The sequence below is a fragment of the Papaver somniferum genome, chromosome 1 (assembly GCF_003573695.1).
Source record: "Papaver somniferum cultivar HN1 chromosome 1, ASM357369v1, whole genome shotgun sequence".
NCBI classification, from domain to species: Eukaryota; Viridiplantae; Streptophyta; class Magnoliopsida; order Ranunculales; family Papaveraceae; genus Papaver; species Papaver somniferum.
The window spans coordinates 247,369,094-247,393,797 of record NC_039358.1 but is presented as its reverse complement, the minus strand read 5'-3'; the positions used below and the strand labels follow the sequence as shown (position 1 = coordinate 247,393,797).

At 34.9% G+C, this 24,704-nt stretch overlaps 1 protein-coding gene across 1 annotated transcript; it reads right to left on the bottom strand.

Moving 5' to 3' along the window:
* Positions 1–17,168: 17,168 nt before the first annotated feature.
* On the bottom strand, positions 17,169–20,617 carry LOC113340231 (RNA-binding protein 25-like). The gene is made up of 4 exons (XM_026585443.1): positions 20,017–20,617; positions 18,464–18,705; positions 18,153–18,305; positions 17,169–17,761 (listed from the first exon to the last, which is right to left on the bottom strand). Exons 1-4 carry the CDS (start codon positions 20,516–20,518, stop codon positions 17,381–17,383), a joined length of 1,278 nt encoding a protein of 425 aa, XP_026441228.1. The 5' UTR covers positions 20,519–20,617; the 3' UTR covers positions 17,169–17,380.
* Positions 20,618–24,704: the final 4,087 nt, after the last annotated feature.

The window sequence follows — 24,704 nt, the reverse complement described above, 5'->3', positions numbered from 1 at the left end:
GAATTTCTTTTGCAAATTTTTGCACGCACGTAATCTTGTCGGATTTTTTTTTGATCGTCTTGTCGGAAATTTCGCTTAGGAAAAAAAAATTATATAAAAATATAAATGTGTGATGCCTTACCTAACTTAAAGAAAAGGAAAGAGTTTAAAATTACACAAAATTGGTTAAAAAGACCAAAATCAACAATTCCTGGATGAAAAAGACATCTAGATTTTGATACGGTTTAAATGGACAAAAATGTAAAAGTAGCCAGGATGTAAACAATTTTATCATACCCATTTTCAAAAACCCTTTTTTTGTTTTTAATTCACATCAGGATGTATCCAGTTTCATCCTCGTTTTTTTTTTTTTAAGTTTAAGCCAGGATGAATCGAGTTTTATCCTTCCTATTTTTTTGGTGTCCATTTCACCGATACTAATTTTTACTTGTCCATTTGAATCATGTTTTAAAAATATTTGGACAAACGACCCGTTTTCCGTTAAAATTACTTTTATCTAATTTTTTATTTTACGTTTTCTGAATGAAATATTTTAACGCTCAAATTTAACCAGGTCAAAAAAAGTTGATTTTTACCACCAACAAAATATATAAGTAACTTTTACAGGATAGTGCTGACGAAGAGCTGAAAACCAAGTTTTCAAGATGAAAATGTATAACAATGTACATGTTGGAGTTTACTCGTGTATCCTGTTAGAGCAACCACAGTGATGGAGGGGACTAAATACTAAAAGTCATACCAAAAGCTAAAAAAAAATGGGTATCGTGGAGGTGAACTACAACGGTGAAAGACTAAAATTTAGTGGGGCGAACGATATAATAACGCCTCAAATTGAACGTAAGTATAATGAGCGTACAACAATGAGGCGAGGATATTATGAACGTATGTATGGGACGTGGGTATTGCATGCGTTTTTTCTGGCGTACTTTATAAGTGCGTCCCATTGAAACGTTCATTTTCACCTCCGCTCCGCTCTCATACGTTAATTATACTCACGCCTGGACTGAAACGTTCACTATACTAACGCCTATCCTCACACGCTCTTAATACTTACGCCCCACTATATGTTAATTTGGTCTGGGTCAACGACTACATTTAGTCTCAAACCCTAGTTTTCCAGACTATATATAGCTTTAGTCACTTCCACTACGGCTCGCTTTCGAACCAAATTTGGGTATAGTTCCCAGATTTGATCGTGACTGTGGTTGCTCTTAGTCTGGTGAAAATCTCTGTTTTCACAGACTCACACTTTGAAAAGGTCGATGCAAAATCAAATGCGAGCTTTTAGATTGTATGGTGATAAATGCTCGCCTGTCATTTTCGTGATTGAATTAAACGTGATAAAAATTTGACACCCGTTCACATCCCGACATCCGGTCGTTTTCTTTTCGAAGAAGAAGCAATAAGTTCTTCATAACTGTAGAAGCCCGGACCACAAGCCCTAACAATGAAATGCCAAGGATGATGAGTCTCAATCTAACTTTACATCATTTTGGTAGTTAAAAAGACCAAAATCAATAATTTCTGGGTGAAAAGGACATTTAGATTTTGATACTGTTTAAATGGACAAAAATGTAAAAATAACCAGGACGTAAACAATTTCATCCTATCCATTTTTAAATATTTTATTTTTATTTTTATTTTTAATTTACATCAGGATGTATCCAGTTTATCCTTGTTATTTTTTAAGTTTAAGTCAGGATGAATCCAATTTCATCCTTGTTATTTTTTTGATGTCCATTTCACCCATAATAATTTTTTCTCGTACATTTGAACCATGTTTTAAAAATATTTAGACAAATGATCCATTTTCTGATTTTGGTATGAGGTGAATATTAACAAAACAAAACGAACTAAATATTGGGATAAACGAACTAAATAGCAAACCGTGAGTACTAGCTAGTGGCTAGGTCGAAATCATGCATCCTTTTAATCTAGTGCTTTAAATAAATTTTTGGAACATAATAACCGTTGATGACTAAAACTCAAAGCCAGTTAGTACTTAGTCGCATTAAAGGTAGGGGCAGGCAGGTGAAGGGGTCCGGAGGTTATGACACCGCCAGCCGTGGGTTTTGAGTCGTCATTGTCTACTGTCGGAGTAATGAGACTCGTAAGCTATCCGTATCAAGGTCCCGAGTGCAGAAAGATGATCAAAGCAGGGTTTAACTTTTTCTTTTGGTACGTAGGGTTTTAATTTGGCAAGGCTTTTCATGTGTTACTCAACTGGCATATGACTTTTTAAGGCCTCTAAGATAGCACCGAAATGTTGTTTGAGTAGGTAATTAGGTTAGGTAGCTTTATCTAAACAAGCCATTGTTGAATAACCCACTATTAATTTCTGTGTTAAGTACGGTCTACTTGACCAATCAATCAAGGTTGATTAGAATTTAGTTTTCTCCAACGTTGCTAATCATTATCATTAACTTAATTTTCTGGTTTGAAGTTCTTGATAAATAGAATGACCAACTCCAAGTTAAAGGGAGTATAAGTTAATTGCACAAATTTTCCCTTCAACTTGGAGTATATGTTTAATATCAGTGCACAAACAAATTAACTCGTACAAATAAAATCAAAGAACATATTTGTCATTCCGGCCCTTATCAAGCGTGAAAAGCAATACCAACAAATTCTATCCTGATCATATTCTATGAACACTGTTGTACCTAAAATTATGGGCTGGATTAAAAATAAACAAACATAAGAATGTATACTTTTGTCTCTTAATCCATTAATGATTGATGATCAAAAAAGTATGTGCATTGTACCAGAAATATACGTTAGGTCCATGCTGATTTTGGCCGTACGTGGGATTAAAAAAAAATACAAGACGCAACAACTTAGAGACCAGATACGTATCATATTCAAATACATTTTACATTCCTTGAACACAAGCTGTCACAACTTTAGGATATTGTTTGAATAAAAGAGTCAACTAGCTTTGATAATGTCATTTGCCATGTACCAGTTGTAATCCTTTATCTTCCAAGATTTGATTGGATTGTCGTCGAGTTGTTTTAGCTCTCATTCTCTTAAAATATAGATGGTCAAATGGCCAGTACTAGGTTTGATGTTATTAAGTACGCACATATATATGTCAAACGATGAAATGAGAATTTGAATCAGCTGACATAAAGAGGTTAGAGCTATCTCAAGCTCAACTATAAAGAAAGCCGTTCAAACATGGTTCCTGGTTGTTATATCGGTCAGGTGCTCTCACTATAGTTTTTTCTTCTCCTTATTTAGAACAGTGGCTGTGGCTCCATAAATTTCCTTTATCTGGGTCAAAGATAATTATTAGCAAAGGAAAATCAAAAAAAATGCAACAGCTAGAGGGGGGCGCGAAACTGACCTCTGCAAATGTCTTTAATACAATGGTAATGTCTACAATCTGATTTCAAAATATATTGGCTCTTCAGTTCAGGATGTGTAGGTTATTCAATCTTAATCTGGTGGATCATTTTCCGAGTGAGTCAAAATAATGAAATCTCCCATCAGATAGCAATGTCATAACCCTTGTCTTGTCCATACTCCGAAGTCCTTGCCAACAGCTACAATATTATATATACTGAACATTTGTTGCGTAACATATACGGATAAATGAATGTAGATGTGCAAATAGTTGGCACCTAGGTGTGTCACTGTGTCATGAAGATGCATCCGTCATTCCTTAGTAATTATGGTTGATAGAAATAAGTTTATGGGGTCTTAAGTTAAGTGATTTTATTAATTGACCCGTTTGTGTACTAATTTCTCATATTAGTAAGGTCAAATGTCATCATTCAAGGTACACCTACAGAAATTAATAACCTGCTATTAATCATGAATTATTTTTAGATCAATCAAATTATTGATTGCTTGATTAGTTCGAGCATCATTTATTAAACCATCTTATATTTCAACTTAGGATATGTACTTACGTCACTTACATTAGTAAAAAGGGTTTGATTAAGATTTTTTTTTTTTTTGACAAGAAGATAGAATATATGAATTAAGCAATATATTACATAAATTCTACGATTTCATTTTTGTCGAAAACACTAGAAAGGATACTGTCTTTCTGGATTTTTTGCTGAATATGTTTTGATAAAGGTTGTAGTCTTCTTAATTTTGCTTCCTTTGTTACTGAATCTGCTGTTGTATTGTGATCTTTGTTGATGAATTTTATTGGCTTGTGGAAGATTGTCTAGAATGGAGAGAATGTCTTTAATGGTATTCTCTGCCGCCCAGGCAGTTGCTGTATCTTTTTTGTTAATACTGGAGAGGATATTGTCTTTTAGTCATTTTAGGGCCTTCAAAACTGATTTTACTTATGCGTGTAAAGCCGAGGACGCCAAGTCTGAACCGGCAGAAATATGCATAAAAGCTTCTTGCTCTACCGAGTAAAGTATGAAAGCATAACACCAGGTTTTCCTTGTTAAAAGAGGTGTCTGTAAAAATTATCCAATCTGAGTTAAACTTGTTCCACCTATAAATCGATGTTTTCTTTTCTTGGGTGTCACTCTGTAGCTTCTCCATATTGGTCGGTTGAGCTTGAATAAAATTACTAATTTTTTGAATCAAATCATGTGGATCTGGTTTAGTGTTTTTAAAAGTTACTTCGCATCTATATTTCCACATGAACCAGGCGACTGTTGTGATTTGTTCACAATAATTTGAGTAATTAGTATCGGATATCCATATATGTACCCACTTGACAATTGAATCTGTGTGGATTTACGAATTGACTATGTTTAGGCCACACCCAAACCAAATTGCTCTAGCAAAAGGATATTTCCTGAAAAGATGATTTTTTATTTCCGCCTCTTGAGAATTACATAGGGTACACTCCGATGAGATTTCAGGATTCTGAGCTGCTAATCTGCTATTTGTTGGTAAAGCCTTTTGGATCATTTTCCAGATAAAAAGCCGAATCCGAGGTATTGTCTTCAAATACCAAATATTTTTCCAAGAAAAAACAATATTTTCCTCATCATTGTTATTTTGGTTGATCAGATAGTTGTAAGTGTTTTTTGCCGAGAAGACTCCCGAAATATGGTGTACCCATCTGATTCTCTCCCTGTTTTCCTTATTCGAGGTAATTGCTAGATTTTTTTCTTTATTTTCTGGGGAGAAATATTCATCTAATTTTCCAATATCCCAATCACCCTAAGAGTTTACTAGTTCATGGACCTTTTGAGGAATCGGTTCCGTCTTATCAATTGGATGGGTAAAGAACTTGTATTAGATAACCATTTGTCTTCCCATATTCTAGTATTTTTCCCATTCTTCACTTGCCAAATGTAGTTCCCTTTTAGAATATTAAGACCCTTTTGAATGCTTGTCCAAATCCACGATAGTTCATAATTTCTTTTCGGATCAAAAGAATTCGAGCCGTGGAAATACTTGGCTTGTAAAAGTTTTACCCATAATTGATCTTTTTCTGTCATCACTCTATTTGCTAGTTTTGTTAGGAGTTTATATTGAAATTATGGGGATTCTAAATTCCTAAACCGCCTTGGGACTTGGTTTTCACATGCCTTTCTACGCTTTTATATATCCACCTATTGCTTTTGACTTATCCTTATTCCACCAAAAGTCTCTCTGAATTTTGTCAAGTTTATCTAGAGTGTCTTTTGGAAGAGAAAGCATCTGCATTTGGTAAGTTGGGCACGACTAGAGAATTGATTGAATTAAAACTGTCCTACCCGCTTGCGAAAGTAACTTTGATTTCCACCTTTAGAGAGTATTATAGTACCTTTTCAAAAGGGGTTCAAAGTTTTCTTTTATATTTTTGTCGAAAAATAGAGGTGTACCAAGATACCTGTCCTGTTTTGTCAATAATGGGAATTTTAGGATTTTCACTATTATCTTTGCATGATTCAGGGGAATTTTTGGGATGAAGTAAATCCCGGATTTCTAAAATTTATCATTTGACCCGTAATTCCCCAAATTTGGATAAAATATCCAATAGTTTTTTTGCTTCTCCTAAATCTGTCATTGTCAACAGAAAGCAGTTGTCTGCGAAAAAAAGATAGGATATAGTAGGTGCATGTTTGTTTATTCTAATTCCCGAGATTCGTTTTTCTATTGTGGCTTACTCCGGGATTCTAAAAAGAACTTCCATGCAAATTAGAAACAGATAAGGAGATAGGGGATCTCCTTGTCTAAGGCCTCTAGAGGTGGAGAACTTTGGGCCCGGGGAAGCGTTTAGGAGGCTAGAGTATGAGGTAGTGGAAATACATTGGGAGATGAGGTTGATCCAGCAATCACTAAATCCAAAAGATGATAAGGATTTTTGAATAAAGGACCACTCCACTCTATCAAACACTTTTGAAAGATCGATCTTGAGAGAAGAAAAGCTTTTTTCTTTTTTGACGTTTTCATCGAGTGAATCAGCTCATGTGATATGATGATGTTGTCCGTTATTTGTCTTCCTGGAAGGAAAGCTGATTGGTTTGGAGATATCCTATTCAGGATGGGTTTTAATTTATTAGCTAGAATTTTTGATATGATTTTATAAATTGTATTGCTGAGGTTGATTGGACCGAAACCCGCTGGGGTTTCATTTCTTTTTCTAAAAGCCCAGTCCGAAAAAAATCTTGCGTAAAATTAATTATGTCCCGGCCCAGAATGTCCCAGTTTGCTTTTATAAAGCCTGGTTAAAAACCATCTGGACACCCCAAGGGTTCATGTTTGCAAGAGTTCAACAAATTTCTTCTTTTGTGGGGATTTTGGTTAGAAAGGAATTTTATGAATTAGAAAGCAAGGTTGTATAATTCCTTCCAAATCTAAATTGTAGTTAGTAGTTTGGGAGGCTCCAATTTTGGAAAAATGATTTATTAGGGTTTGATTAAGATTAATATGAAGTGTGTAAAAGAGGACAACTATTTTGTTAGGGAAAGCACTATGGTTGGCCTCATCCCTTCCCTATCCCTCATTTGTAGGGAATGAATACTTGTCACAAGGCAGATCCAATACGGTGGTGTTGCATCCCTTCCTTACACGAGAAGGAAACTCATTTTTCGTCTGAATAGTGCCATATGGAAACTGAGTTTACGTCACAGTCAACTCGTTGAATTGACCAGACAGAAACTCGGTTTCCGTCACAGAGGAATAAAGTTCCAGGAGATCGATCATTCCTCCCAATTCTTCTTCTTCTGTATTTTATTTCTCCCTAAAACCATCTCCAACCCCAATCAGTTTGATGACTCTCCGGTACGATTCAAGAGCTGAAATCTAATGGGTTTGCTCCTTATTACGTGGTTAAGCTTTTCCCACAATCAATTTCAATTTTCCTCAACTAAATATCTTAAGGTCAGTGATTTTGGTTTTAGGGTTTGTATACAATTGGATTTTGATTTCGATTAATTTGTAGATATTATGTTGATTATGATGCATGCTAGGTATGTTGTATGAATCTTTGAGAAGCTTTTGATCGAATTTATGATAGTTTGTTGATTGAATAAAAATCTATGCTGTTTAAGAATGATTTTTGATTGAGATATTGTATTGTTATTGATAATTTTGCATTGGTGAATGATTAAAATCAATATGTATGTTGTCTGGGATAAATTTTTGATTGGGAAATTGTATTGGAATTGAAACATTGTTTTGTGATGGTTTTGTGTATGTGTGTTTTGTATATGTACTCTGAAAATTTCCAAAAGGTTTTGGAGGAAATAGTTCCGGTTTCTTCAAAACATAATAGTGAACATACAATGAAACTTCCAAAGACGTTAAAACATAGGACTAGACCAAGGAAACATCGAAGTACCACATGCTAGATAAATTGTAGACGACTGTGGGTTTGGTTCCATTTTCAAAATTTATTTTCCAAAACAACAAGACAACTGCCTAACTACTGGTATATTTGAGAGGTGGTGGCATACCACCAATACATTTCACTTCTCTAGTTTTAAAATAGGGTTTACCCCATTAGACTTCACACAAATTACCGGCATTCCTATTGGCCGAGGAACTCCCATATTATTGCAAAAAATGAGTCCTGACCAATTGAATCAGATTGCGCCCGAAACCATAAATTGTTTGCTCCAATATTTAGACACGGCATCTATTATAAGAAGAGAAAATATCAAAATATGAGAGAAATAAGAGGATGAACAGAAGTTACGCAAACATAGTCGATTTCAGAAAAAATCTGGTTGCTAGAAATGGGATCAAGATTAGTTTGATTAAAATGTTTCTTGACCATAGACTCGCCCAAGCCAACAATGTTATATCTTAGGAACAAGTTACAAGGTGGTTTTTGATGTGGTGTTTTGGGAAAGTCCTTTTCCCGAACAAGAATGATGTTGTTGAGATTCAGTGGCTACATATAACGAGGGATTTTCTACTGCTCAGTAGTTATGATTGGGCTTCGACGCTATACAACAGTATGTTATGGAGCTTGAGTACTGGAGTAATGAGCCAGTCGCCTGATTTGCATTTCTTTTCATATCCATTGATGGTAAGAATTTATACCAACTAGTAAATTTAGTTTTTTTACTTGTTTATTATTTCTTACTGTATAATGAAATTAGTCGTTAATAATATGTACTAATGATGCAGCCTTGGTTTTGGTCGTATTTCCGATTTTTATTTCCCCTTTTAAGGGCGGAAAATGAGTTGGTTAAAGCCCAATTTGAATTCAAAACTACAAGTTGCCTTGCAAAACTATAAATAGAGAGGCTCTTACAACATGATTAATTATTCCCTAGCACTCTTGTGTCCTAGATGCAAACTAGAGTCGTCCTCTATAACCTATGTTCTTCAAGAACTGTATTCTAGGTTACAACTTTATAGACTTCACAATTAGTCGTGAAGCCCGGTCAGACTATTTTTTACCTGAAAGTTTGTGTATCCGTATTTTATTCTTATTGATCTTTGAAGTTTTTAATATCATATCAGGAACGAGATAGATACCTGATAGTTTGTGTATCTGGATTTTGTTCTTATTGATGTTTGAAGTTTTTAATATCATATCAGGAACGAGATAGATAGAAATCACAAAGTTCTTTTCGCCCCAGACTTTATGATTCCTTAAGATAGATATCTAAACTCTTCTTCTTTAACTAGTCTTAATTTTTCTTGAGAAAAGTGTCTTTATCTGAATGCCTGTCCTGAGGGGATGCTTGGGTGGCTGAATCTGAAGCTCGTCTGGCCTGGCTTGGCCTAGATTAAGAAATGGGCCAAGCTACCCGGCCTGGCCCAATTTACACCCCTAGCACTCCCAGGTGTACACATCCCATAACACATAAGACAACAAAATGACCCAAGATAACGTCTACTTGAAAAAAATGCGTGATGAAGATAACAAATATACCTATTCACCACTTGGGCACAACGAAAGATTGAATTGAAAATATAGTTGGTACGAAAAATGCATTCTATGAACGATTCCCTTACTATGTGAGATAGCCAACTCTTCCATTTGGGCAATAAGTAGGAATATAGCAGGGAATGAAAGTTTCCATTTTATAATATGTGCTCGGAGCAATTCTTTGTTCATTGTAATGATTCATTTGCAAAAATGCATTCTATGAACGATTCATTTGCAAAAATATTTGTGACCAATCCTGAGGTTTTAACTTTTAATCACCAGCTCTCATATGAGTACAAGGAGCTGGTCCAGGTGAGCCGTAACCCGTAAGTATGGAATCAATATCTAACTGTGATCATTTCAAGACCAGACATAATTATCTGTGCTAACTCAAAACTGATGCAAAGAAAATATGATAGATTGAACTTAGAGACAACATTAACAAGTGTTTTAGTCACACTGGTGTACTGATAGCCATAGTAAATCGGTCAATTAGGGTGACTGAAACTGAATTATGTTTTTACAGGGTCTTGCTAACAAGTTACTGAATTTCAAGACTCTGAGAATGAATTACTTTAAAGCTACAACTGTACAGGGAAACAACCTCATTGAATTTCAAGACTCTAAGAATGAATTACTTTAAAACTACAACTGAAGATTTTGATCAGTTAAAAGTTTCAAACAAGAAACTAACCAACTGCTTACAAACTGTAGATTGTACTTTTTAGAAGAATTAGTCATGTTGGATTCTCATAAGATTGTACACTGTCAGCTTGTTCTATATAAATCTACATATTCTTAACACACATTCTTCGTATACTGGGTTTCCCTTTCTCACTGCAGGATTCTTAGCCTTCATGATACAAGGAGTAAGATCGGGTACTCCTACATAGAAACAAGAAAAGAAAGGAGTTTTCATGCAAGAAGAGATAACACGGTGCTAAGCATACATACAGACAACTAAAAAACCAAATGCTCTATCTTCAATAACGTTTCAACTATTTTCTAAGATAAACCGCTACCTATCTATAGTGAACCAAAAATTAACCGAAGAAGGGATCTGCGTGTACAAAACTTAGTAACACGTCCCTTTTCGAGCTTATTCACCATGCAGGATTTCGTACTGAATCCTGACCGACTTTCCCTGTGCCGGTTTATTTAAGAAAATCGGAGCGTATCAAGCCTAGGCTAGATTAATGCATGCATGTTTGTACGCCGATCAACTGTACCTAACTAATTTAACATTACTTCTTGGAACACCTACCTAACTAATTTAAAAGTACTTGATGCAAAATATACCTAACTAATTTAAAAAATTTGTAATTTACCGTTATGAGTTCAGATAGATTGTCTTAGGATTTACAATTCCATGTCATCCCTTTCTTGGGCATTATTTCTTGGAGTAAGGAAACACGGCTGAAGCTGGAAAGGATGCACCTAATCCAAGGACTACTTGCAGTAAGGCAGCGGAAATACTTCCAATTTTACTTCCCTGGGCACATTGTGTGTTTCTTTAGGGTCCACAATATCAACGTAAACAGTTAAACCATCTCCATCAGCAATAGCACTTGCATCCATGACAGTAGTAATTCAAACATGACTCCTTTAGGCCAAGGAGGAGGAAAGATTCAACCAAGTCATGTGGAATAGGAGGACCAAAAATATCGGGTTTCGATTGAAGTTATGTTGTAAAAGGCGCCCCGGACGCTTGACTAAGAAGAAAAGCGCCCAAGGCGCCAAAATAAAGCATTTTTATGTTTTTTTCATATCTCAGGCGCTCGCCTGGGACCCACTAGGCGGTAGGCTTGGCGCCTCGCCCAACACCTTTTGCAAGATAGGATTGAAAGGAGGTGAATGGCGAGTGGTAAAGAGGGAGTTGAATAGCATTTTTGATTTTCAGTATTCATTTTAATCAGGAAAGCAAAAATAAAAAATAAAAAATTCAATAATCCAACAAATACTACGTAATAAAAATAAATAAAAAGAAAACTATTCAATAGTTGCTCCTAGCTCATCTGTCGCCGTACTAGACAGTTTGGTCTAGATGCTAACACGCTTTGACCCAAATAGATGCCCGAATTAAGCGACACCAAGCTCTCCACGTACGTATCTACATGATACCAGCACCTTTCCATCGATTGAGTAGAAACGGAGAACATTTTAATCCAAGATTTTTTCACTCCATATTCCTTCATTACCCATATCGAAATATCACAGTTATCGTTCCTTGCGGAATCAAGTTCACCACCTTGTACTATAGAAAGACACCCACAAAAAATGCCCAAGAAAATATCATTATCGAACATTGAACTATATGAACCATAAGAGTCAGATGAGTTGATCGTCCTACGGTCATAATCATAATAGAGTGATTTCTGTAGTTCTGGAGTAAGCGGAACTTCTTTGAAAGTATCATTTTCGACATCAAAAGAAATTATAACTATGGAGTCAGCTTCGGATAATTCTCGTCCTTGTTTAAGGATGCCGCGTGAAGACCCTATCCAGTGTGGAGCTCCATTGTAACTGAAAGGCTTAATAGGCTTACCACTTAAAAAAAGTTCATAAGGGATGGCATATGGTATTCTTTTCCACGAATTTGATCTTAAGGAATATACCTCAGCTACACAGCCGTAGCTAACCCTGTTAGATGATGTTTCATGGGACATTACAGCTCTTATAATCTTGTAATCGTCAAGAATGGGACTATAACCAAACCCGTATCGTGTGAACACGATAGGGGCTGTGTCATCATCAACTTCATCAAACAAACTAATAGATTAGATATGATATTATTTCCTTACTTAGCCTTATTTGCCCATTAATTGGTAGTATTCTCAATAATGGGAGATATACGTTTTTGATATGATTTGAATATAATAACGAAACCAAGAGAGGAAAGCTCTCATGGAAGTTTTACCATAATCCAACATTGGTGGGAATTCGGTCTTCTGCTAATGGTATTTCCTTGATTTCTTTAGTAGAAGGGTTCCATAGGATAAAACCCTGAATTCCGAACAGTAAAACTAAACCATTACAAGAACCATTAGTACAGTAATACGCATGATCTAGTGAGAATGGTAAATGTATCTCAAAAACAGACTGAGACAAACTGCACCAACTGACCGAGTACATGGTGAAGTTGTATTCTTTTAAAAGTGATGTAAACTGGTTGTTTGCAATTGCATGGTCAAGATGCATATTAACAAACTTAGGATCTTTAAATAAATTATTGCACCAGTTTTTGCATACACACCTGAATCTGAAGATTGATTTCACTGGTAACAACGAAAGAATATCAACAACGATTTCTTCCGGAACACTTGGCATTATGAACGACTCTCCATTATCACTTCTTGAGAAGGAGGAGCTTCGGTTTTCAGTATCTTTGAGGCAATTGAGGCTTGTTGGAAATTTTGGGTTAAACAAGAGGATGAAAAAACAGAAAAAACAAAAAATGGTATACCCTTGATTTCAAGGCTCTTTCGATTTTTTTAGACAATAATTCGACCTTTCCCAATAAATTTGGCGAGTACAAACGGTCTCTCGAATTATGCCTTCAGGATTCGATGATGCCCTAACACCGTAATCAAATTCAAGGATTGTACTTCCTTGACCCGACCAAGAATCACACTGTATAAGGTTCTGATGATGCTTTTTAGAGAAGAAGAAAACAAATTGTTTTTGATGATGTTGGAATGGGAGAACATCTTCGCTACTTATAGTGATATTCATGCCTGTTGGTAGTGTCGTTTCATCACCAACAGACGCTTCCAAAAGCCATTAATGGTGGCTTATGAGAAGAGACGCGTCTGTTCAATTTTGAACGGAAACTTCTAGATTTTACAAAATAAAACCAGAAAAAATTTCCACGAGACGCTGTGTAGTGGCAAATGTTGAAAATATCCAACAAGGCTTACTGTTGTATTATTTGCCTTTTATATGTTTTAGGGATTTTGTTTATGGCAGAAGTATAGAACTAGGATTAGGAAACCGGAGTCTGATAAAAATAGGATTAGAAAACCGTAGTCAGATAGAACTATAACCCTTGAATACCTCGTCGTAAAGTGTGTCTACCAGTTCCTTGGAAAACTTGTCAGGCTTCAGCACCATTTCATAAAGTTGCTCCTCACCATCCAGCAGATTATATTGTTCCATCTCCTCGGTTGTCCGCTGATGCATTGCCGCATAACCCGAGTATCTAAGATCATCGTAACCAAGAAACCCGAAGTAATTTAACTTCTTACACAACTCAAGAATCTCCTTAACGATTGAAAACAATAAGTCAAAATAACCATCCAAAATATTACGTAGTGACCGCCCGAAACAAGCTAAACAAACATTTTTGCCAGATGTGTCGTTGGAGTCATCACGTGAATGATCATCACGGGTGTGGCCACAGCCAGATACGTAAAAAAATAAATTCATCAAGCACCTTGTGAGCTTCCTCAGACAGGCAAGCCAAAGATATATTACGGCCAAATCCAGTTTCTACCGCCAGTTGCAAGGCACTGGTAATGCCCTTGTAAATCATAATAAACAAGTGGAAAATATGCTCCTTTTGGAGAAACCCCAATGGTAGCAACCTTTGGCCTTACATAGTTGTCAAGAAAAATAACTCCGTATCCCCCCTTTTCCTCCTCCCTTTTCTACATAACTATTTATAGTTGCTATGTACGACAATCCATCATCCGCAACAGTAGAAATATCTCCCAACCAACTAGGTTTTCCTTCTTGATACCATGAAGCTCTCCAATCCTCCTTACTTGGTATCGGTGTTGGATTATAATATACACCAAGATCCTTCAACTGTTCAGATGTCAACAACTCTAACTCAGCATCATGATATATGGTATCGGTCTCTTTAGAAGTTTCGGGGTTCCACGGAGGTAACTTACTAAAGAAATCGCTTATTGTAGCTTTGACCGCCATCTCATTTGGTTCCTTCATCATATTGTATGGTACACTTTGATTAAGAGCCCAAAGAGAAGATAATTTCTTTTCATATCCACTGCATCTGCAGCAGACTGAGTTGCAGCAGTACTAAATGATGTTTTCCTATCGGATGAGAAACTGCTTCCAGGATGCGACACTGCGATAACTGATAATAATACTGACCAGCGGCATCTCAGGGAAGCAAGTGCTTTGGGTTAATCGAGAAATGGAAAAACTCATAACTGCTGAACTTGTACTATCCTGCAATACTCGATCCAGCAGATTTTTAGATCTTGTTGATTTGAACGACAATTTTGAGTTTATAGATAAGCAATTTTTATTTATTTTTTTGGTGACAGGAACATAGAATAAGGGATATACACCTTAAAGTGTAAGATCTTGGGAGAGGTGGAATTTGCCATTACCAAGTATCTAGGGCCTCTTAACAGATTATTTTTGACGGGCCAGTTTCCCGGGCCTCTTACAGTCTGCCATGACCCAGAAAAATCAAGGCTGACCACGAAAAGAAAAAAGATGCACAAAGTACCAAAGTGCAGAAAAATCATAGTAAAAAAAAAACAAAAAAAAACTATTATAGGGACTGTAAGGATAATTATGTTGGAATCTGTCCATGTGTACTGCAGGGAGTTTAAGATGATTTTTCTGTTGAAGTGTTGATGTTTTTATCTGACAAATTATGAGAATAAATTTTGTTATTTGGGGAGGCTTCACTCTGTTGGTTATCGTCAGCCTTGGCATTCAGAAACTGACCACCGACATCCCCGAATCCTCCTCAAAGCATGCAAGTGTCTGGATTCATGAAGATATGGTTGCAAGAAAAATGTAACTAAGAACTGCAAGCAAGGATTTATTCCAACACTACAACACAACACAAGATGATTATGCTGTATTTATTTTTTATTGATTTTATATATGTTGTAAAACCTTTTATGAGATATGTGAGTAAACTATGATTATCTCATATATGCTCAAAAGTTAAGTCTATTATGTTTTTATGCAAATATTGATAAAATATTGAATGAACTTTTGAATATTCCGCAGTATTGATCTTTCCCTGATCCATTTCTATGTGAAAATACTGTGTGGCTCCATAAATTTTTTTTATGTGAGCATTTTCGATTAAATTAATCTATAAGGTTTTCTTGTGATTAGTTTATTCAAGTTTTCTGGATACAAATTTCATGTTTCATGTATGTAATTGCAGGAAATCCTACAACATACACCCAACAAAGTATAGAAGTTAATCTAAGACATCATGTAGAAAACACTATTTCATTTCATTTCATTAAGAGATAGAACAAGTATGAGAAATAATATGAAAATCCTAACTTGGAGAACAAAATAACTTTCTCTCTCCTAAATTCTAAACTCATCTCTCAAAAGATCTCCCTCGTTACAATGGCTTTTCGTCCCTTTTATAGGGAGGTTACGTAGTGGAGCACATCTAATAAAGCCATCCTTTTCGGATCTGGGAGGGTGTCAACTTCTCCCTCCTTATATAATTGCTGCCTTGACATTTTAACTGCTGCGTTGATCTTCACGCTTTTGGTGTAATCTGGTGAGGTCATCTCATTCGTCATCAGGGATGTGTTGAAAGCGTCATTTTCGCTTGTTACCAAATGGATTCCTTCGCGCTATTAATGCTTGTGCGGTATTTTTCTCCCCCAATATAATTTGTTAATGTCCCAAGAACTCCTTCTTTTCTTGTAAAAAAATAAGGTCGCTCATGTTGTTTTTTCGGCAATGACATATTATGGGGGAGAGTTCTTAATTGAACTTGTGCTTAATTTACGAATCTTTGTGGGGAGTGCGGCTGTGGAATATTGTAGGAGTTATCTTGTATCTCTATAATCTCCTTGATGAATACACTAAGTTTCGACTATGTGAAATCATCGAAACAAAGTTGATATATTCTCTTTTAGTCATGAATTATCTCTTTGAGAATTTCATTATGATCCCGTAGCTTTCGTACCTTTACCAATTAATATTGACAAAAAAGGGAAGAATTATTTGATAGTTCACATTACATACATATAATTTACGGATCATTATGTAAAGGGGAGTGGTTTTTATTGGTGAGATGGAAGTATTGACTAAGGGGAGTGATACATATCACTATAGTATTGATGTCAAAATTGTGATGCAATTGGAATTTTAGTATTAAAGAGTTTTTCTTACCAGATCATTTGAAAAAATATAGTTTTTGTTTGCTTACAACTTTCATTGAACTCAGAAGACCAGCATAATAGGCATCCACTTAAGTAGATCATGACACCAAACCCACACAGAGAACAATTTTTTTTCCGTTAGATTATCTACTAAGAGCTCTTAAAGTTGACCAATACATCATTGCTTATCACTTCAGAAAAGGACAAAAAGTTCGTGGATGAAAATTTACATGAAGCAGTCTATTTTTGTTTACCATTATGATGAAAAGTGGTAAAGAATCGGCTAAAAATAGACTGCCCATAAGGTGAAAAAATGACCATCTTTGGAATCAAGTTCTCTGGGTATACCACATTAATGGTCTAAATCTTTAAGGTAATTTGTTTGCTGAAACGAATAACAATAGTTGTATACTTACTGTTGGCAATCAGATAATGGAAATCTCGCACATGTTTCAATCCACGGTCGAGGCATAACATCTAGATGAAGAATGAAACCAAATTCCTTTCATGTCCATTAGATTTCACTGTGTATTTACACATCTCATTGTCATGGGCACCTATCTGAAACTGCGGTTCTTTTTTTTTAAAAAAAATATAAAAAAATTGAGCGCATTGCATGCTAAAATCTTTGTTTTATATACGGTCATCAGGTTCATTTTGTTTTTATAATGGATGATCGTATTATTAGTTTTGTGCAAAAAGATTCAAAACCGTGTGATCTATTTCTTAGATTACCGGAGAAGTATTATCAAAATATTGAAACTTACTAGCTCTCACCAACTGAGTGTTTGATTATAAACTCCATGCAAGTTTAGCTAATAGAGCTTTTGTTGCTGTAAATTTATAAAGATTACACCTGGAATTGAATGCAAGGCTTTGACTAAGAAATTAGGCAAAATTATTAACTTCCCGTTTGAAGTTCTTTATTCCTAATTATATTTAATTACCGTACCTTATTTGTTTATTCCTGGCTAATTTGTTGCCTTCTTTCCGGTTGGATAGGAGTTAACGGGGGGAGAGGTTTGGCCTTTAACCTTTCTTCGATCATATTTTTAAGCCTATCCATAACATCCTGATCAGCTTCTCGGTCTTCATCAGTAACAACCCCGAAGTTCTGAGTAGTATCATGTTTCTCTGATGCAGGGGCATTATCAGCTGAATCATTAACATCCTTCTTTGGGTCCTCCAAAGAGGGTTCTAAAGGTTCTTTCTTCTCAACTCCAGGAGCAGTCTCTTCTTCTTTTTCAGTACCATCAGTTTCAGTTTCCTTCAATTTCTCCCTCTCAGTTTTGTTTTCAACGTAGCGCTCCAAGTATTCTCTTGTTTTTTGAGTAACATATAGCTGTGTAAATATAAATAAATGATAAACCCACAAGAGTAAAAATCACTCTGGCTAACAAGGATCGCAAAGCATATAACAATGCAATCTAAATTGAACTTTCCCACATTTTCCTAAAAATTATGTAAAAAGATGCATGAACAAAACCTTTATTTGATTAGACACGCAAGGATGAAAGTGAAAACTAAATTTGACTTTCTGTAGATGGTGTTAAACAGAATCTAAGGCATATCACCGACATGTGTCTGTAACGAATGACACAAACAGATACAGTAACGTACGTAGAAATTTCCAATTGGGACAAAATGGAAGGATGCGAGACCAGGAAATGTGAACGCACACGGGAAAGATGGCATTAGCCACGGAGAAAAGTAATTATGAATCAAACTCTTACCACCAACTCTTGTCCGTCAACGTTGATTTTGGTTAGTAGGCGTAGGGCTCGAAGAACCCCCTCTGCTGACTCAAACTCACAGAACCCAAAGCTTCTTGGGGTTCCATCACTTGATTCTGGAGCACGCTTCCAACTCTTGACAGGTCCACAAAGCTTCACAGAGAAAAAAAAATTTTAATGTTGAGAATCAAGAAGCGGTTTAGAAATAAACATTTCCAACATGGAACTAGTAGGGAGATGCTTAGATTGAGATATTATAAGATAAAACATACAATAAATGCAGCAGTCAATAGATGAAAGAAGCACCATACTCGCAGAAGAGGCAGCATGAAGTCATTTTGTACAGTTGAAGCTATCTTTCCAACATAAACTGTGGTTTGTGGTTTTTCAGTCGGAGCAACAATAGGCACAACTGGCTGGACGATTGGAGGAACTCCACGAATTCCTGGCATAGGAGGACGTGACAACAATGGAAGCATACCCATCGTTCCTGGTGGACGAGGAAATGCGGGTCGAACCATGGAAGCATAAGGATTGGGGTAACGAAGCATTCCTGAATAAATAAAACAAAATTTCCAGAGAATAGTTAGGTAATGTTTATTAAACATTAAGTATAACAGAGATGTTAATTGTCTTTTATAACCATTAAATATTATTTGTCTAATGCAAAAAAAAAAAGCAAGAACAATAAAATTCTGTTACCACAAAATACAAGCATAACAGAGATGAGCAGCACAGGTATGACAACTACCAGCAGTTGAATAGACAACCTGAAGCAACATGGAGAAAATAGCATCCAGCTTATAAACTATGGCTATGCAAAGTTGAATTACCTTATGCATCTTCTGGAGAATAACAACCTTTAAAAGCTACCCAGGAACTAATTTGTAATTGACCAACATAAGACTTAAGATGTCTTATTCCCAGCAAGGGAATTGAATCAATTGATGATATCACAGTGAAGTTATTTTTTTATTATCTATATAATGTTAACATAAAACACGCCGTAACAAGAAAAATAGATGGAAAAACAAGTGGAAATGTATGTCTCAAGTAAAAGTAACCGCAATACCTTAGAACAAAGCGCAATGAGCATTCACTTGCTACACATGATCTTCTGTCGTGCAAATCAAGAACACGTGAATGCAAAAAAGGAGAAGTATTTTCAAGTTTACCAGAAGGTAAACTAATAAGATAAAATGAAACTCGATATTATAATGAAAAGGTAAGATTAAACACGAAAAACTTGACATTCTGAGAAAACTTCAAATTTTGTACGTCCTAAAACTCATCTTTAGTTATAATGGGGGAAACACCTTGTTCCACAACTTTTCTTATTAAAATCAATAAAGCTAAGAGAATATATGCATACCAACATAGACGTTGAAGTAGTAGGGATCTTTAAAGCGCAAGATGAAGCCTGACGACCTTTTTCAACATGATCAATCAAGATACTGTAGGACAAAATATATACCAAATGCATCCCTTAACTAACCATGTCTCTGGTATTCTCCCCGCTAAACCCAGAACTTTTATTAGTTTAATTTTACAGCACAAGTTACTATAATCCAAACTTATATGACATCTATTTGAAACTTGGTGGACAACCCCTATGGTTCTCTCCTCTTATTGACCAAATAAAATTCTTACTACTCAAGTTTACACTCTTTGTCAAAAAACTAAGACAGCACAATTAAATTATTGTGAAGTCCAACACAACAATTTCACCAATAATCCAACAAAAATGCACAGAATTTACAACTCAACCATTCCACAAAAAAAAAAAAAAAAAAAAAAAAAAAAAAAAAAAAAAAAAAAAAAAAAAAAAAAAAGAAAATTAGGCAAGAAAGGAGGAAAAACCCACCGGGAGGAGGAATCGATCCTGGCGGCATAGTCGAGTATCCATTAGGCATCTGCTGATTAGGTGGTCCTTGGTGCATACCAGGTAGACGTAAAGGCGAAACAGATATACTAACAGCACCAGCACCACCAGGATTTACACCAGGAGGTAGAACATTAGGGTTTTGAATGTTCGGGATCTGAAAATTAGGGTTTTGCATATTATGATTTGGAATTGATGAAAACTGTGGGATCGGACGATATTGTAAACCTGGAGGAGGCATTGTTCCTGCATTAGTCTGATACGATTGAATCAATGGTGGTGGTGGTAGTGATTGTGGTGGTTGTAGAGTTACTGCTGATGGATTTGTATTAGGGGATTCCGATACATGTGTAAGAGAAGAAGAAGAAAATAGTGATGGAGGAGGAAGAGGATCTGTTTGATTTTCTGAATCTGATTTAATTTCTGTTTTGATTTCTTGTTTGATTTCTGGTGGTGGAGGAAGAAGAGACGGGGAATCCGCCATTGATACAAGTTTTGCTTTGCTTTGCTTAGTTCTTCTTCTTCTACTACAACTGCTATTACAATTGATAAAAATTTTGTTTTTTCGGATAGTTTGAGGAACTCATGGCATAAATGAGGTTCTCGGAGATATCAGAATGTGTTATCCTCACGTGTGACTAGTGATTTTGATTCTGGATGCCACCAACATTATATAAGGTCGATAGTTTTTCACAAATTTTATAAAAAACGAAATTTTTTAAAATTACTGCGGTGCCATGAATATTTTCATTATCAGTTTGCGGCAAACCAATGGTAACATTCTTTTTTCAATTCTGCCATGTTTTATCTCTTTCATGAATCCACAGAATATGTGCTCATAAATGCCTAGAAAGTCTTACAGTATTGATTGTATTTCTTTGTATTTTTGCATCAACATTGGAGCAAACCAGTTGATTTGGGAAGCGCTGGGAACTTCTTCCCAAACCATTGGTCTTCCTACTTGAGAAATAATCAGAAATCTGAGTCTATCACTGTATAGTAAAACAACAAGATTGTGTTGGTAATTTGCAAGGAATGACACATGATGGATGCAAATTCAGATTTCTCATTATTTCTCACCACTAAGGAAGATCCAAGAAAGTTGTACGATTCAATGTTTTACGTTTTTTGTATGTAATTTTAAACCGTATCTAAAAGTTTCATGGAATAATATAATATAGAACACTGATCACCATGGTAAATGTCCAGCTAATAAAATAACTAGACGTGCCTAACAGATTATTTTTTTTTACCCCAGGTTTGAGTAACTAAGGTGCAACAACGCTAAGTACATGGTTGATACTTGATACTAGCAAATAATCTGTTCAGGAAAACATTCACCGGCACACTCATTCCACCATCAACCATGATTTATTTGGAAGGTTCCATACACCAATGCAGATTAGACCCATTTTGGGGATATGAAAAAAGGATTTTAATGCAGATTTAATCCTTCGAGATGTTTTTGAAGTATTTTTGCTAAAAAAACGACTAAACCTTTTAAACGATGAATCGATGACTGAACTAACGCAATGGACAAGTTACAAGTACTTTCGACTCAGATTAGGAATTTCTAGGTTTTCAAGTTTGTTGGTTGCCAATCCTACATTTCTTAGTACTTGGAAATTAAGCTCTTCGGACTTTTTGGTGGACACCAGAGTACATATATACCTGGACATTGTTAAAATATATATCTCCACCATAACAATTTGCATCCCGGATCGTTGCGGCACGGGTCATATTCTAGTGATATAAATAATTATGAACGGTTAATTGATATTGTGGATAATATCTGCACACTAGAAAAATAATAACACTAAAAAAAGTCGTGGATAATATATGCACACTAAAAAAAATACTATGAATAACAATTGTACATTTAAAAATTCTGTGAATAATATCTACACAAAAAATCATTTAAGGAATAAAAAGTTCTAAAAATATGAATAATTAGATATTTGTATTTACGCTCGTTGGATTGGTCTTTCGAAAATCTTTCAAAATATATAAAATTTGTCAAATTCCTACATATAGTTTGTGAGATATGTTATATTTGAAGTTGGCTTGATGATTATACTCTTGAAGAATAAAAATGTCAAATTTTAACATCATTTAACATCTTTATTCATATGGCCCTCCTTCGTTTTTAGGGGCTATTTCAAAATGGGTTAAAGAATTTTTAAATGGACTTTAAGCCCAAGGCCGTAAAAGTAAGAAAGAATGGGAAGAGGGTCAAACACTTAATTCCCACTTCCCAATTTCCCTCCTCCTCACATCTTTTTTTCCTGGCATTTTTAGGGGCCACCTTTTTATTCCCATCCATTGAAGGGGGTTAAGGAGTGTCTTAAAAATAAAAATTGTCTATATTGTCCTTCACCTTTATAATAAATCTAAACATATATCCTTTATTTTCATATCATTCTTCTTCTTCTCTTTTCTACCTATCAGAAAATATTTTCATCGTTTTAATTTAGATTGAAACCAAAGATGGTCGATCAAACCAATTTTATGATTCATTGTTTAATTTAAAACACAAAATTCATCAACCTTATAGTTGAAACACAAAATTCAAAAAAGAAAATTCATAGTTAAATAAAAAAAAACGGATAGATGATACTAGTTGTGATCCAAAATTTGGATTTGATTGCTTGAAATTAAAAATTTGATCAAATTTTTTTTGTAAGATTTGCATTAGCAGGAACATAGTCGGTAGATAACAATCTATTTTGCCTTCCTATTATGGTTGATTTTATTTGGAAACGAAGAACATTAACCGTAATCGGTAGGTAAATTGATTTTTATCTACCGATTATGTTTCTGCTACTGCAGAAATGAAGAACTTCAACCATAATCAATAGGTAAATTCACAATTTACTACCGATTATATTCCTGCTACTGCTTCAAATTTTTTGTAGTAAAAATTAAATATAATCGGTAGAAAATGAACATAATTTACTACCGATTATAGTAGTACCAAAATTCGAAAATTGAATGATTCTGGGAAAAACTCATTTTGGGGCCATTATATATTCGGAAGTTAAAATGAACATAATTTACTACTGATTATGGTAGTAACAAAGTTCGAAAATTAGAATTTTAGAAAAAACTCATTTTGGGGCAATTATATATTCGGAAGTTAAAATGAACACAATTTACTACCGATTATGGTACCAAAGTTCGAAAATTATAGAATTTTGGCAAAATCTCATTTTGGGGCCAATATGCATTCAGGAGTTAAATTTACTACCGATTATGGTAATACTAAAATTCAAAAACTGAATATGTTTGGACGTTAAAGTAACACAATTTACTACCGATTATGGTAGTATCAAAGTTCAACAATTATAGGATTTTGGCAAAATTTCATTTTGGGACCAATATACATTCGGAAGTTAAATTTACCACCGATTATGGTAGTACCAAAATTCGAAAATTGAATATATATCCGGAGGTTAAAGTAACATAATTTACTACCGATTATAGTATTAATTACCGAATATTACTTGTGTTTCGAAATACACACATATTCTGTAGCAAATAAATAATGTTATTTACCGAATATTATTGTTGCAAAATTCAAAATGGTAAGGCTCAAGGTGGTTCTAAAATTCCCATACCTAAGGACTTTTGAAATTTAGCCACTATACATCCCGAAGTTAATATAAATTCTTTTCGCATTACTACAAATTCAAAATCCGAAAATTTTATATTTCTTCCAAATTCTGATCTTTTGTCCACTATATATTCTAAGTTATGTAAACGAAATATCTATCGAATATTACTTGTGTTTTGAAATACAAACATATTCTGTATCAAATGAACAATATTATCTACGGAATATCGTTGTTGCAAATTTCGAAATGGTAAGGCTCAAAGTGGTTCCAAGATGCCCAGACCTAAGAATTTTTTATTATTAGCCACTATATATTCGAAAATTAATCTAAAATCTAAAATTAATTTGAAATTTTACAAAATTATCTCGTTAGAAAGATTTTAAAGAGATCTACACAATGAGTACAAACAACTATATCAAATTTAGAGTTTTTACGAAAAGTTCGGAGATTTTTTTATCATTTTAGGCACAATTTTCAAAAATTGAATGCATAGCCATTGTGCAAACCACCACAAAGGATGCATAACACATTATGTAGCCAAATTTTGGCTTATGCATCAACTAATTTTTGGTTCCAGCTTATAAAACGATGTACTCCATCCGTTTCAAGAAAAATGATACTTCCGCTTTAGGCACAATTTTCGAAAATTAAATGCATAGCCATTATGCAATCAGGAAAAGTGATACTTTCACCCCGTTTCAGGAAAAGTGATGTTTTCACCCCGTTTCAGGAAAAGTATCTCGTTTTCTGAAACGGAGGTACTATATGCCTAAAAATATTATTCTAACAAAAAAAGATGCATAACGAATTATGGAGCCCCAGAAAGGATGCATAACAGTTTATATATTTTGGTTCATAAATCCACCAATTTCGTTATGCAACCACTAAAATGATGTATATGCCTCAAAAATAACATTCCGACAAAAAAATGATGTATAACGCGTTATGCAATCAGCAGTGTTTCGTTGTTTTTTTCTGTCGACCCTCCCTATCGTGGCAACAGTATTCTAGTTTATTATGGGCTTGATTCGTAAACATTTATTTGAAAGGAAGAGC